This window comes from Rhododendron vialii, chromosome 2a (assembly GCF_030253575.1).
Source record: "Rhododendron vialii isolate Sample 1 chromosome 2a, ASM3025357v1".
Classification (NCBI taxonomy): Eukaryota; Viridiplantae; Streptophyta; class Magnoliopsida; order Ericales; family Ericaceae; genus Rhododendron; species Rhododendron vialii.
Window position 1 is genome coordinate 21,688,155 of NC_080558.1, and position 16,884 is coordinate 21,705,038.

At 37.5% G+C, this 16,884-nt stretch overlaps 1 protein-coding gene and 1 long non-coding RNA gene across 2 annotated transcripts; one reads left to right on the plus strand and one right to left on the minus strand.

Annotated features, from left to right (window-relative positions):
* The first annotated feature begins 11,309 nt into the window (after positions 1–11,309).
* LOC131316090 (uncharacterized) lies at positions 11,310–13,960 on the plus strand. Its single transcript, XR_009197000.1, has 4 exons — positions 11,310–11,510; positions 11,616–11,748; positions 13,021–13,396; positions 13,565–13,960. It is a non-coding gene; the product is annotated as an uncharacterized LOC131316090 (long non-coding RNA).
* An 825-nt stretch (positions 13,961–14,785) lies between these two features.
* Positions 14,786–15,872, minus strand: LOC131316000 (protein DMP4-like). The gene has a single exon (XM_058345265.1). The coding sequence runs from the start codon at positions 15,629–15,631 to the stop codon at positions 15,008–15,010; it is 624 nt and encodes a 207-aa protein (XP_058201248.1). The 5' UTR covers positions 15,632–15,872; the 3' UTR covers positions 14,786–15,007.
* Between the last annotated feature and the right edge of the window lie 1,012 nt (positions 15,873–16,884).

Here is a 16,884-nt window from a genome sequence, read left to right on the forward strand (position 1 = left end):
GCTTGTCTACCATCAACAATTCAACAAAATCTCCCACTCATGAAGTCCGGATATTGTTGCATGCCACAAACAAATAATCTTCAGGTATGCTTTCAGTGTTTATGTTCATTAGTGACTTTTATTCCATTTATTAGAAACTGAATACCTTTCTAATAAAACGAATGTATTGTGTAGGAGTTTCAAAGTAGGCTTCAAATTGTACTTGAAGATGTAAATTTGGAGGTTATTTCAGTTCGAATGGGAAATAGAACTTGGTCCATATCTGTTGACAATGGACATTTGAATACTGATATGTTCAATCAGCTCTTGGATGTTCTACAGCTTCAACTCTATGATTATGTGTTCATTACTATGTTACCAAACCTTGATGTTAGGGTTGTCATTCTTGATGCTGCAAATGATAGAGAAAGGATTTATGATTGGCTTTAGTTTGGAGTTTATGTCTACTGCCCTTTGGATGTTGTGCAATGAAGAATGGAGAGTGCTTACATGAGTATGCCTTTTTGGCAAGACCTAGCAGTACTGACTTATTTCCCTTCTGGTTGTTTTGGTTCCATGATTGGCTAGTTTATGTCTACTGCCTTTTGGATGTTGTGCAATGAAGAATGAAGAGTGCTTACATGGGTATACCTTTTTGGCAAGACCTAGCGGTACTAACTTATTTTCTTCCTGGTTGTTTTGGTTCCATTTTGTACTGTCATGAATTCGTGCTCGCGAATTCTGATAGATTATGTTAGCTATGTCTTAGCTTTTGGAAAGTAATGAGTCAAGACAAGTTATGTAAATGTATGTAGCTCAATTGTACTCTTTTGGGACAAATGTATTAATATATGTTCAGTTTATAGTTTCCAGTTTATTTAGTTTTGCTTAGTTTCCTTGGGCTGTTTCTGCTTCTGTTTGTTTTTGTGGTTTCTATCTTTGCATGTATTTGTTGTTGTTGGTTCACCCCTTGGTTTGGCTTGGGCAGGTTTCAACCTGTCACTAGCCCTCCTTCAAAGTGAGAGGGAAAGTGAAAAATCAGTTTGATCCTATGTAATTCAGAGCTCTGTTTTCTTGATTATTTGTCTTTGTAGCCGTTCTATGTGCATGGAAAAAAACTACTCATGGGCAAGGTCTCATTCAATCTGTGAATATAGGTACACTCTCTTTGTTGTAAATCATTGTGGGAAGTTGCATTGAAACGCAGTTACTATGATTTTTGCCAAGTTTATTTCTGTGACTGCTTGCCAAGTTTATTTCTGTGACTGGTTTGGAGGATTGGGTTACATGTTCTATGGTTTTTTCACTTAGTTCTTGCACTTTATCACTACCATTTTGCAAATGCCGTTTCTAACTCTGATGGTGCAGACCAGAAGAATTTTCTGAAAATGACAACACATCAAATCGAGGTGTTCAACCTTTTTTTGGATGAAGTCAAAAGCCTCAGAACGAATGTTCTGAAAAGGACTCTGCTCTAAAATATTTTGAAGGTCAGATTTTGCCAAAAGGAGGCTAAAATGATGTTCTTATAACGCTGCCTTTAGCTTCATTATTTGGACCTCGAACAACTCATTCTCCACGGCAGAAAGATAGCTCGAAATAGTAAAAGCGGATTCTCGCAAATTCTCCTTGACAAGCTGCTCATATTCTGCCGCATTTCGTTGTGGAGGCAGCCTATAGGCTAGTTCAGCTTCCAAAAGCCGTTTGCGGGCAAATAGCTCGATTTCTCCCTCTGCTATTTGTGCTAACGCCTCTCTTTGCAAAGAGCTAAGCGCCTTCTAATAAAATTAAGATCGGTTCAAAATGGATGCCCAGTAGCATCCAAGCTTTCTTTACAAAGTCCGGTGCAAAACAAGTCCTCTGTGCAAGTTCAAGAGACTCCAGTAGTGCCCTTTTCTCATTACTGAGTACACAAAATTTCCAACTGCAATCAACCTTATTTTTCAGTTAGTAATTACTGTTAATCAAAACAATGAAAAATCCCAAACCTATCATCTTGACTGTCACTAAAAAATGCTAATACTCTAATGAGTTGCAATTGTTTTCTAATACTTGATATTTTCAGTTTGGTATAACGACAAAAGATTTAGCCAGACAAATACTAAGAAAAATTTGGTCATAATACTTCCATAAATGTGTTTTACATGACTGATTAGCAAAACAATATTCTATCTAGCTGGATATTTACACCTGACTTAAAAAAAAAAACGGATGTTTATCTCTTGAGTAAGCACAATCTAACCTTCTAGCAATAGAATCCTATTGCCACCGTAAACCCACCTTAGATTAAATCAAAATATTACACCAAAAAAATACATAATTAAGGACAAAACATATTTTCATTTCTTGTCTTTACAAAAGCTTGCCATTTGCCACTTTTTGCTTGCACCCCTTAAAACCTCCACTTTCAAGCTTTAGCTTTTCACAGTTCTGATTTCCCCACTTTGTACATTAACCTCTTGAGCAACGCTACTTTCTTACTCAACCTTGGCCATGCAATCCCTTAACCTTTGCCACGTTTCTCATCTACCAGTTGATTCTCCATTTTCTGACTCCACCTCTTCATTTTTACAATCCTACAGTCACTTCACTCCTTCCACAAAAGAATCTGTCTCAAGCACTGATTTTTTCATCTTGCCGATGCAACAAAGCTCTGAATTTCATCTGGTACTGCACGAAGTCTTCAGTAATTGAACTTCTGTTCAGTAATCTTCAATACTCTGACTTCCTGGTACAAGTATTCTTCTCCTCTTGTATTTCTGTTATATATAAATTGTTTCCTTATCTATTAGGACATTAATTTTCACATCAAAAACATATATCTGCTATATTTCAATCATGCTCTAAATCTTTGCATTTTTTATCAGATTTTACATCTTTGCTATCTTTTGAGAGCATGCATGTTTATTTGATCATTTTTTTTGAATTTTATCATATCATAAATTCAATGCATGCATATGGTATTTCTTGGGGAAAAAAACAGCACACTATGTTAGATACGTATCCAAACAGTGGCCAAAGAGTGTCTGTCTGAAAAGTGTCTAACTTTAATACATCACTCCGACGAAGTGTTCGTACTACATAATCTTTGTGCATGTGCATATATAGAACAAAATAAAAGGCACATGCAATTCTTGACTGTAACATGATCATGGTAACGTAGCAGCCATACCATTCACGTAGGCTATTAATATTTGCCATCTTTTCTGTACTGATCTGATCTACACAACAGAAAAATGGACTCAAACGTATTGATCTTGATATGTGGGTATAATGTAACCTATTGTGATAACTAAATAGATGAGAAAAACCACTGACCTTACCCACACAGAGTACGCCTAAACTAGAACATTTGAGACTACTAACGTTTCTAACGCTAGTACAACAAGCTGCTGGGTACTGGATTTTTGAGAAATAGTGTTTCTTGGTTTTATTAGAGTATAAGGTTTTTCCTCTTCTTTTTCCCATGTGTAGTGAGCTGATTTTTCACCAAATAGACTAGCGAGACATCCCCAAATGCACCACTCAAAGCACATATGCCTAGCTTGGTATGAATCCAAAACTGAACACAACTAGGAAAAAACAGAACTTTAACCACCTCGAGCGAAACCCTTAACCTTTTTACATTTGTCCATCATCATACTTCTATTGTGAAGTTGGTTCTGAACGTCAAAAGTTAGGCAAGACAACCTGCACTAGAAACTACACAACAAGTGCCAGGTTTTCCTTTACCACTGACTTTTCGTTATTATAGGAAAGCTCACAATTTAGTCTACTGCTAATCAACCATTTTGCTAATTTACACTAAGCTAATGATATTTCCCACATTTTCTGTGCTAATCTGATCTAGACAGCAGAAAAATAGAATCAAACCTGCTGGTCTTGATATATAGCTGTAATATAAGCCATTGTGATAACAAAATAAATGAGGAGAACCACTAAGCCATGACACAAGACTCAATACAAAGACTAAGATACATACGAGGCCCCCAAATCTACAACATATGTGCCAACATAGCAGTGCAAACAGGCCCAAATCTAAGACTTCTTGAATATCCAGTCATTCCTTGCCTTCCATATGTGCCAACATAGCAGTGCAAACAGGCCCAAATTATTCCACTTGTCCTTGGTGTTTCCCATCGCTACCAATCTCTTCCCCATCTCCTCTTTCTGAGTTTTACTCATCTCCTCTGGTCTAAACCAAAAGGGGGAGATTAACCACGTTCTCACCACTTTGACGCAATTGAATAGCATATGGTCTGTAGTTTCTGGCTCCATACCACATATAGCACAAACTCGATCAGCTGGAAGTTGTTTTAGGTACAAAGAATTGTTTACTGGTAGAATATCTTGAAGGCATCTCGACATGAAAATTTTCAGCTTCATAGGTGCAACAATACGCCTAATCCTTTTCTATTTTCCATCATCCTCCCCACTTGTTTGCCCTCCTTCTTCTCCTCTTCTCTTGCTCATCTGTACCATTGTCTTAGCTATGGCATACACAGATTTGACAGAAAATTTTCCATCCGGCATTCCCATCCAGATTCTCGAGTCTGCAGGTCTCACGCTGCTAAGAGGAATGCTAAGAACCTAAAGGAGCTACACTCCCGAGGAACTTCTAGAAATAGAAGGTTTGAAAAAAAAAATACTACTCTAAAAGGAATTTGGAAGATGAAAGTTGAGAAAGTCCCATTCTGTTTAATTTAGTCTTCGTTTCTCCTGTATCTCTATCCATCTCTCTATGTCTATCTCATTCACCATGCATATACAGCTGGGGATGTTTTTTAGACAACCTCAGGCACAAAGGTAAAAGAGGCGATGCAACACAAGAAAGATCTATAGTACTGTCTACAGTTGGCAAGGCTATAGGTCTAGATTCTAAACTCAAAGTAACAAAGTCCGCAAATGTGGTGGTGTCCATTGAACCAGAGCTAGATTTATGTCTCATCATAGGTGCATTGTCATAGCCACTGTCATGTATGGAAAGTTTGGGTGCTGAACTAGCTAAAAGAATCCCAGTAAGTGTGAAGTTGGTTCTGAACGTCAAAAGTTAAGCAAGAGAACCTGCACTAGAAACTACACAACAAGTCCCAGGTTTTCCTTTACCACTGACTTTTCGTTATTATAGGAAAGGTCACAATTTGGTCTACTGCTAATCAACCATGTTGCTAATTTACACTAAGCTAATGATATTTCCCACGTTTTCTGTGCGAATCTCACAGTTTACTCTGTTGCTAATCAAACATTTTGCCTACTTACACTAATGTTATTCTTTCCTTCTGCTATCACATAATTCCAATACATGCATATACAAGTTAAATTCATGCCTATTAATTGCATTTGTTTAGATCATACATGCATCTTAATAGATGTTCTTATGACATATGCATATACACATAAGAACAATTACCTAAGATTAAGTTAGAATAAAATATTACTCTAACTAAACTCTTAATACTTCCATAGCAATTAGACAAAAATGTCTCAGAACAAACGTGTAAGAATCCCATATTCTCAATTATCACAAGAAGAAAAAGATAGATTAAAAGCACGGCGAAGGGCTTTGTATGCAGAACGAAGATCCAGAATAGAAAATACACTCTTTCCAGTTGAGATACAAGCAGAAGTTAGTGCTGAAGAAAATATTGAGTCAAGCATAGGCTATAGCTATATGCCAAATAATGCTTGGAATGATCAGTAGATACTTGATGAGCATAATGCTACTTCTTTAGATTCTCTTCCATCAACATCAACTTCAACAAATCAAGACGAATGTATGATATCTACTGATTTCATATACTGTATTCAATGTACAGAATCTCTTCAGTGATAAAAATTAATATTTGACCTTTTAACTTTCTATAGGTATGCTATATGACATCTCCATAGGTATGTCTATAGACCTTTTCTATATTCATTTATAAAATTCAATTGGTAATGCATTAAATTTTCATATAGGTATAACAGTAGATACTTTCATGCCTATACGAAGTTTGCTACAGCAAGCTATACCAACTGAGGCATATAAACTACCAGATGTGCAAGATTGTCGTCATTGTGGTGCCAAAAGATTTCCTTATGAAACACCCAAATTCTGCTGCTCTGGAGGGGAAATTTCTCTTTATCCAATTGCTATTCCTCCCGAGCTTCAGCACTTGTACTCAAGTTCAGGGCCAGACTCAATGCATTTTCTACAATACATAAAGCCCTACAATGAGATTCTCGCATTCACATCAATGGGTGTCCATTTAGATCCAGCATTTGCAAAGCGAGTTAATGGAATATATACTTTCCGAGCACAAGGACAAATCTATCATTTTATTGATAGTCTTTATTCCTCGGGACAAATGCCATCATATCTACAGTTATATTTTTATGACACGCAAAAGGAAGCTGAACTCAGACAAGGTGACAAAAACAAATTGCAGCCCCATATGATATCAAGCTTGATTAATTTGTTACAAGCAAATCCATATTCTCAGTTCTTCCGTAGTCTAAGTCATTTGCCAAATATTGATGAATGCCAAATCATATTGAGAGCTGATCCTAAAATAGACTACACTGCCTTACCACCAACTGTACCACAAGTTGTTGCTATCTGGATAGACAATGAAGAGGCTGCTGACTTACAAGAGCATGATATAATTGTTCAAAAGCATGATGGCCATACTCAAACAATCAGTTACTATTATGGCTGTTATGATCCTCTTCAATATCCGCTCTTGTTTCCATTTGGTGAGCCAGGATGGCATAAAGGAATCAAAAAAATTAAGCCATCAGGTACATCTCAGTCCTGTTTGGGCCAAGGCAGAGTCTCGCCAAACCACTCATCAACAGCAGAAGAACTGATTTCCAATGAAACAGCAGGTAACTCTCACTGCTTTTCATATTCATTTCATTATGCTATTCAAATGAGAAATATCTCCAGCTTATGCAAAAACTAAAATGCTCTTATTTATTTAGTGCGACAGGAAAATGCCCGCAAAGGCAATATGGTCTCAGCTCGAGAGTTTTATGCATATCGACTACAGATCAAAAAAAATACTAACTCTATATTATTGGAATCTGCACCTCTTCTACAGCAGTTCACAGTTGATATGTATGTTAAGATTGAAACTTCAAGGTTAGACTACTTCAGAAACAGACAAGAAGAGATTCGAGCTGATCTATACCAAGGAATCGTTGATAGCATCGAACATGGTGAATCTGATCCTTCGAAGATTGGGAAACGGATTGTTCTCCCAGGTACCTTTATAGGAGGCCCAAGAGACATGCGAAAGCGATACTTGAACGCAATGACTTTGGTAGAGAGGTATGGCAAACCTGATCTGTTTTTAACAATGACATGCAATCCAAATTGGCAAGAGATAAAGGATCAAATGAAACCACATGAAGAAGCTCAGAACAGACTAGATTTGCTGTCTAGAGTGTTCAAGAGTAAACTTGAGCATCTGCAGAAAGAAATAGTAAGAAATCAGCTCTTTGGTCCAGTTGCTGCATACACTTTTGTCGTTGAGTTTCAAAAAAGAGGTCTCCCTCATGTGCATATGTTGATGATACTTAAAAAACCCTTCAAACTTGACACAATTGAGAAGATTGATGCATTAATTTCAGTAGAAATACCAGATAAGAAGAAGTACCCACATTTATATGCAATGGTGATAAAACACATGATGCATGGGCCATGTGGAGAATTAGATATCACAAAAGCATGCATGCAAGATGGAAAGTGCAAGAATCACTATCCAAGAAATCACTGTGCAGAAACTTCTATTGATGCAAATGGTTATCCAATATATAGAAGACGTTTAACTGCTGAAGGAATGCAGATTCGTGGCCAAATGCTCGACAACAGATGGGTTGTGCCATACAATCCTTATTTGTTAGCTATGTTTGACTGTCATATTAACGTCGAAGTTTGCTCCACTATTAAGGCAGTCAAATATCTATATAAATATATCTACAAAGGACATGATAAGATCATCTATCGCTTAGTCACATCAAAATTCCCTGGAGACATTGACGAAATCCAGCAATACCAAGCAGCAAGATGGATATCACCACCAGAGGCAATATGGCGAATATATCGATTTGCTCTCCACGAAATCCGACCAGCTGTTATCAGTTTGCAGTTATACTTAGAAGGTTGTCAATTGATTCCATTAAAGAAGGATACCAATCTGCATAATATAGTGGATAATGAGTTCATGTCAAGAACAGTGCTTACACAATTCTTTTGATGAATGCTCACAATGATAAGGCAAAGTCATTAAAATTATTCTACAAAGACTTCCCACAATACTTTGTATGGAATGGTCCATCAAGAACATGGACAGAACGAAAACAACAAGAAGTCATTGGCCAAATCGTGATAGCAAATCCAATTGAAGGTGAAAGATATTATCTCCGACTACTGCTCATGCATATTCCATCACCTACCTCTTATGCATATCTCAGAACAGTCAATGGAGTCACCATGAATTCATATAGAGAAGCAGCTATTAGTCATGGTTTACTGCAAGATGACAACACCAATGAAAAATGTATGCAAGAAGCATGCTTATATCGAATGCCACTGTCATTGAGATAACTATTCTGCACCATTCTTGTTTATTGTGCTCCAGTTAATCCATTGGAATTATTCTTCAAATTTGAAGATGATATGGCAGAAGACTATGTTTCCATGCAAAAGCTCAACAAAGATGCTGCACGACAAGTTTTACTCCAAGCATTAAATGCAGAGCTGGAATCTATGGGCAAAAATCTGCACAATTTTCAATTATCGGATCTTCTTACTTCTAATTCAACAAGAAAACCAATGCCAAAAGAAGTACAAGATGAGATGAATATTCCTATATCAGAAGATGATCTAAGAAGCCCAAGTCTATTAAATGGAGAACAAAGAATTGCCTACGATGAAATTCTTGATGCTGTTCTAAATCGAATACCCAAGAGCTTCTTCATTGACGGACCTGGAGGTTCCGGCAAAACATTTCTTTACCGAGCTTTACTTGCAAAAGTTCGTTCGCAGTATCTAATTGCATTGGCCACGGCAAGCTCCGGAGTTGCAGCATCGATTTTACCCAATGGAAGAACAGCTCATTCTCGCTTCAAAATTCCAATAGATAGTGATGGCAAACTCTGCTGTAGCATTTCAAAGCAATCAGGCTTAGCTGCTCTTATGAAACAAGAAGCTCTTATCATTTGGGATGAAGCATCAATGGCCAAAAAGGAATCAATCGAAGCCTTGGATTCCCTCCTACGCGATCTTACAGAAAATGATACATTATTTGGAGGCAAAGTCGTGGTTCTAGGAGGTGACTTTAGGCAAGTATTACCTGTCATACCTAAAGGAACAAAGATTGAATGCATCAATGCAAGTTTGGTCAGATCATACATATGGCAATCACTCATCAAGTTCAAATTGAAGGAAAATATGCGTGCAAAGACTGATCCAACATTCAGTGCATACATTCTCCGAGTTGGGAGCGGTCTGGAAAAGGAAAATGAGGCAGGAGAAATCAAATTACCATCAACTTTCATCCTACAACCAACCACAAACACACCACCTTTAGATCAACTAATCTAATTTGTTTTCCCATCCTTTGACCTTCACAGATTGGACCCACTTTCTTTGACCAATTCTGCCATTCTCACACCCAAAAACCTAGCCGTTGATGAAATCAATGAAGCAATGATTGCAAAATTCCAAGGGACAGCACACACACACTTAAGTTTTGATGAAGCAAGTGATCCTACTCAACAAGGACTCTACATCGACTTCTTGAATTCCATAACACCTCCAGGAATGCCATGCCATCATTTGGAATTGAAAAACAATTGCCCAATTATGCTACTCAGAAATATCAATCCATCCCAAGGGGTATGCAATGGCACAAGATTAATATGTAAAGAATTCAAGAGCCACTTAATCGTTGCTCAGATAGCAGTAGGTGAAAGAAAAGGTTCTACAATTTTCATCCCAAGGATCCCTTTACAGCCAAATGACCCCCAACATTACCCAGTACAGTTCACACGTCGTCAATTCCCTGTGAGAACATGTTTCGCCATGACCATAAATAAGGCGCAAGGTCAAACGTTGAATACTGTTGGTATATATTTACCTGAGCCAGTTTTTGCTCATGGTCAGCTCTATGTTGCTTTATCTCGAGCAACAACAGCAGCTAAAATACGAGTATATCTTAAGCACTCAGAAAATGATCGATTACCATGCTACCACACAAAGAATATTGTATACAAAGAGCTGCTAGAAGAAGCTAATTGTTTATAATTACAGAACAAAATTGAAATAAAAAGCAAAGGTACATAAATATTGGAAGAAACAAAAAGGTAAATGCTATATCATTCATTTATCTATGCATGCATTCATCTTTCTTAATTAGTTAACCATGTATATTCTTTACTCATGCTCAGTTCTAATGGTGTTCACTTCTAATTTGCTTATTTCCTCTATCTACTTCTTTGCATCTTCGTCTCACAGGTCTGGATGGCTCCTAACATCATACCATTGAGAGATATTGTGCTCACAAGCAAAAACTACACAGTGCAGGCCATGGTCGTTGAGAAAAACATCCTAAGAATGTCAAGTACTAGCACTTCATTGTATCAAAGGATCATGTTGAAAGACAAAGAGGTACTATTCATGATACTTCGATATTCACTCATCATATACATGCCAACACAAATACTACATGCATTTACAACAAAAAAAACTCTATTATTCAACAGGGAAACAAAATTCAAGCATCAATCTTTGGACAAAACATCAGAATTTTGGAAGAAACACTCAAGCTCTATCATACGTATTCCATAACAAATGCTGCAGTTACTGAAACTCCACAAATGTTTCACTTTCTGGAAAATAAAAACCAATTGGCCATCAATGCACGCACACCAGTTGAAGAAATCCACATTGATGGACTCACACAAAGGACAGTGAAATACAACTTTACTCCGATCACTGCTCTCCACCAAGTCAAAGGCCGTGATCAAAAACTAGGTAAGTCTCTATGCTGACTAATCTGTATACAAGCGCAAAAAGATAATTAACATCTTTTTCATATTGTAGATGTCCTATTTGCAATTTTGGAAGTTGGACCACGAAAATATATCAATGGCTCACATGTTGTCAATGTTCGAGTAATTGATCACAGGTAAACCTTGCATAAAAACACTAATAGTGACTGCTACTTCTATAACTAATTACAGTACTCACCACATTATTATGAAATATCACCAGCTTCCAACCCTCAATTATATCACTATTTACTGAGTATGAAGCACCAGCAATGGCAAATTTACCAGGAAATTTTCCAGTGGCAATTGGACTGCGATTGAAAACATCAACATACTGCGGTAACATAATACTTATTCATAACATTTTTATCACATTTCTTCCATCAAAACTCACATAACTATCCCAATACAGGTCTAACGCTTGCCACAAGAAACTCATCAAGTTTCATCTTTGACCCACCACCACTACCAGAAGTAACTGCACTACGATCATGGTAAGTACTATATCACATACAAACTAAAAAGCCTAGCCCATAATTATTATCTCAGTTCAAACAACTGCAAATGTACATTCTTTGATTTAACTATAACAATTGCAGGTGCGTAGCCAATGCAGCAAAGATCAGAGAACTACCAATAGCACCAGTACCACAACTTCCCATGCCAAAAGCAACTGAAGATTCAGAAGATGATATCACCAAAATTGCAAACCTACCCATCTCAGTTGAAAAGGTATTACATGCACTAAAATTTCCTATCATGCTGAGCATATGCATACATATAATCAAAAAGAAAATATGTCTACGTTTTTATAATCAAAGTACTAATATGCTTTCCACCAAGAATTCTTTTTCCTGTGCTGTACATTCAGCAACACTGATATAAAATAGTTCTCAATGTTCTCCCTTGCTGATACATGAATGCCTCTTTTGATACACCATCGTACAAAATCCATATATTTGCTCTTCTATGCCTATTCTTTACTTTTCTGCAAACACAATATGAATCCATACATGCACCATCTCTTTGTACTATGCATGTTTAACTACACTATACATATTTACTACAATTTCAATGTTGATCTCTATTGCAGTCAGAACCACCCTAAGCATGTGTTTCAGAGCATTAGCAAACTATCTGCTATCTGTTTTATTTGAACAGTTCAAAATTTTTAGACCTTCGACAAACTAAAATATTTTATCAAATTCCTGACATAATATGTGTATAAGATGATGTCTTAGGCCTCTACTTTCTACCTATCACCCTGAAACTTTACCACTACTCAAACTTCACATACAAGTGAAGAAACGATCCTCTCTCAAATCTTAAGATCCTCATCTAATTTATACTCTACTTTTCCACTTCCTAACTCTGCTACATAATAATTTCTGACATACCAAAAACAAAACAAAAAAACTCTCCTACATAACCATTTGTTTACAAATTGTTTTCAAACTATACATTTTAAGCCATGCAACTATAGAGTAGTAACATGCTTTTTGGATCTGCTGTCTGGTCTGTTCATATATCATATATCTTCTATATGGCTTCTTTGACTTAGTGGAAAGCCTGGTTCAAGCCATCTTAAGGACCCAACCCCTTCCTTCTTTCAACTCTTCTTTGTTGCTCTTCATCAGCCCTTGAAAAGAAAGAGAATAGCAGGCAGAAGTTCTATTTTCACCTTTGTCTAAAAGCATGGTTCCACTCATTGATCAGTCTGTCCTTGACCTATCCATTCTATCACATCTTAATTCAGTTCCAGTAGTGCCAACGATTCTGTACCATCACTTTGCTCTCTTTTTTTGCCTTTACTAGTTCTAACAATCTTTATTCTAAACAATTTCCAAATAACCTCACCATTTATTTAGTTCCAAACTTTCATCTAGCATTACTAAACTTCATTTTCCATGAAAATACTTACTAACTGTGCTATTAGAGTCTGCATATACTATTACTTTACTAATCAGCTACCATTAACCTTACTTTCATACTCTTCCTATGAAGACACAATACCTAAATGTCCATGGCATAGCAAAGGTCACTGATTTTGCCCAAAGCTTCTACTACCTGGCTTGCTCAATCTGCAAGAGAGCAACAAATGCATATGGAAATGGAGACTTCTGGTGCAACTACTGTGCCAAAAAAGTACCTGCCTTAACAAAGTAAAAAACCTTCTCCCCTACCTTCATACAATTTTTAATTCAAAACACAAACCACACTATCCCTACACAACTAACACACACTACTAAATAAAATCTTCCTAATTTGCATGATCAAGTTCAATATCCAAATCACAGATCCAACTGGAAGCATCGAGGCAGCAGTGTTTTCAGAAGTTGCAGCAGAAGCCTACGACATTACACCAGCAGATGCAACAGATGTAAGAAAAAACCACTTCATTCACACAAAACTCAAACACTCTACATTGAAAAAACAACACTAACTAACTACTGAATGCAGGAAAAACTTACACTCCCAGTGCTTCATAAACTAGGTGAACCGAGGAAATGCATCATGACATTAAAAGCTTACATGCACAACTATGCAGGACGCAGCCAAATAAAGTTCAACGTGCACTCCATGTCAACCGAAGACCTCGCAGAACCGACAAACCATTCAGAAGAACTTCTTGCCTTGCCTCCAAACACTCCAAATAAAAAAAGCAAAAGAGGCGAGCATGAAACAAGCAGCTCAACCTCCGCCCCCAACAATTGAAGAAACTCCCAACAGCCTCAGCAACAACAAATAATCAACATCCACAAGCTGCAGAACTTACAAAGCTTTTGGCACCGAAAAGTCTCCACCCAAAACTTTTGCTTAGTCTAACTTGCACAAACTTTGCCTTTTGCAATTGTATAAAAAACTCCTAGCCACAATTGTGCAGTTAGCAACCAAAAACAGAAACATATCTGTACCATGACTGATACATCTAACTTTTGCTATGATCAAATACTTAGTAAAATTAATGCATTAAAAACAACCAAAAAAAATCTCCACAACGGGCATGCCGGGCGTGCTTTGCACGCCGCCCTGCACCTGGTGTATCTTAAAAAAATGGAGTAACGAAGCCTCTCTCTGATTCAAATCATTCAAAATGTCATCTTTTCTTTTTTAAAGCCAAATTTATTCAACCATCATGCTACTCACATAATAACTGTGCATAGATTGCAGGGTGGGGCCCACTCCGGGTCTCACACAAATGATCCGATCCGTTCATTAAATGTAAAATATATTTTTAAAGGTCCTAGTTAAAATCAGCTCAACCCGATACCAATAAGTTCTCGATCCAATTGTCTAACTTTTTCATTTAGATTTCAGGATAATGAAAAGTTAGATGATTGGATCGAGCATCTATAAGTATCGGATTGAGCTGATTTTTAGCGGGGACCCTTGAAAAAATATTTTACATTTAATGAATGAGTCGGATCATTTGTGTGGGATCCAGAGTGAGCCCCACATCACAATTTGTGCAAAAAAAATCTGTGTGACTATTATTTCTGTTTACTCAATCACCTTGCATCATCCACTTACCAATCTCAACATCATCCATTTGCAATCTCAAAAGAGAGAAACTTTTTTACGACACTCAATCATGCGAGTCCAAAAGCGTTTTGGACGATCCGGATTTAAAAAAAAAAAAGAATTTGCTGGAAGAATTTTTTTTAAATCCGGACCATTAATTGTTGAAACGGACGGCTGAGATATCGCTAAACCATGAAGAATATCTTATTCACGGTTCTCTCATCTCCAAAAAATGAAACTCAACTAATTTATGGGATTAACAGTTCTGAGATTAATTATATATGACCAAGCAAATCATATACTAGTCTAACTTAAGGAAGATGAAATGGGGCTGGTGGAGCTCAAAACCACCACCAGATGAACAGAGATAGAAACAGGAAAGAAAATGCCATAAATTTGTGGAAAGCCTAAGATTTACCATCAGAGGAATGAAAAACATCGTTGCTCAAAGATACAAAGAAGAGAAGTACTACTTAGAAGTGACGGGGAAGCCGATTCCATGGCGTTGGGTAGGGAACACAACGAACAACATGCTGCAAACCACCCCAATTCCAATTGGCAACGATGCGAGGACCTCCTTGGCCTCATCCGACGGCCTTGGGTAGAAGCAATTCACGACATTCTGATCAAACAGGGCAACTGCTGAAAAGACCAATATTGACATGAAAGCATGCATGAAATCTATAAATTTCAGCCGGTATTTTGAAGCTTCTTCGGGTGGTAGCGTCTCTGACCCATCAATTACCCACATCCCGCGGGTAGTGGCAAACCCGTAGCAAATATTCCCTTTCTTGTCCTTGAAGCTATCTGTGAAGCTTAGTAAAATACAAGACAGCCCACATAGAACGATCAGGCCTGCGGTTAAGGACCGGCTGACCGCATCACACTCACCTTCGTTTGTGAAAATTGGGGAGAGAAGTTGGAAAGCGAGAACTGACCCAGTCGGTAAAAGGTTGGCTAAATGGGCTGTGCTTTGGAATGTTTGGCTGATGGCTATTTGTATTAGGGATTTTTTCTCTTCGAACTCGGGAATGGATTTATCTTCCAGGAGGGGGAGTTTTTGTTCCTCATTGTTTTCTACCTTAATCTCCATTTTCTTTTTCCTTTCTTCCAATCTCTATTTCGGGATTGTTGTGGCATTTCTTTGGTTATGGGGGTGGTGATATATAGGGTGTGAAGAGATGAATTGAGTGGGATTAAAGGGTGGGAAAGGTGGCTAATGATATGCCTTGCAAGAAACAGAAACCTTGGCAAAAAGCACTCCTCACCTGGATTTCAGAAGGGAAAGCTTTGGATTCATCTGTTGGTGATGGAAATGGCAGTTTAGTTAACATCTTTTTTGCGTGCAAATTAAAGCTCTGTAACTGTGAAGGGACTTGTTTTACAAGTAATAATATTAGAGAGAGAGAGAGAGAGAGAGAGAGAGAGAGATGGTTTCTTTTCGAATGCTTGTTGCGTACGCATATTTGGGAAATTTCGTTTTGTTCGGCATGTCTTATGCCTAAGTTCTTGATGTACTTTGGTTTCCTTGTTTTTGCCTTTTGTCCTCCTCGTGGTTCTAGTCGTTAAAAAAACCCATGTTTGTGATGCTGCTGCGTTTGCTTTTCATTTTATCTTTACTGATGGGTTGGATCACTCCCATCTTGGCTACGAGTAATAGACGTCTCGACGCAAGAGATAAAATTCGTGCATAATGTAGAGGGGTTTTCCCCGAGCTAACTAGTTGGTCTCGAAGAGCGTATCCTAGACACTAAGTGGATTTTTCTCCTTACACATAATACTCCTCTATACACACGCATGTATGTAACATGATTTTGCAGTAACGATGCATACAAGGAAAGGAAAAACTATAGTACGAAGTGTATTTAGAAATAGATGTTCTACAGCATTTATCATACATAGCAATGTTGCCCGCAAAATAAAATAAACCATACAAATTGATAAAATGACCCAAAAAGTTTCATAAATTCGGTAAATGTTTTTTGTAATGATGAATGTCATGTCGGGTTAGATCAGGTGGAATAGAATCTCTTTGTCACTCGACTGGCCAAGTGGTCCAGCATACTAATGGATTTGAATTTTTTTCGCTAATTGGCACCGCTATATGTCAATTATAATACTTCAATGTTTGACATAACTTCAACGTTGTGACTTTCCTTTCAAAAAGAACCCAACAAAAAAAACCGTTGCAACATTGTGAGTTCTGTCGGGTCGGACTTTAATTTTAATGTTTGGGTAAGTTGTGACCTTTGTTGGCAAATCCTTAGCCCAACCCAAGCTTAATCCTTCTGGATCAGAACCCTAGTTCGTAGATTTTTCTTCTTTTTTTTAAAATCAAAATGGAAG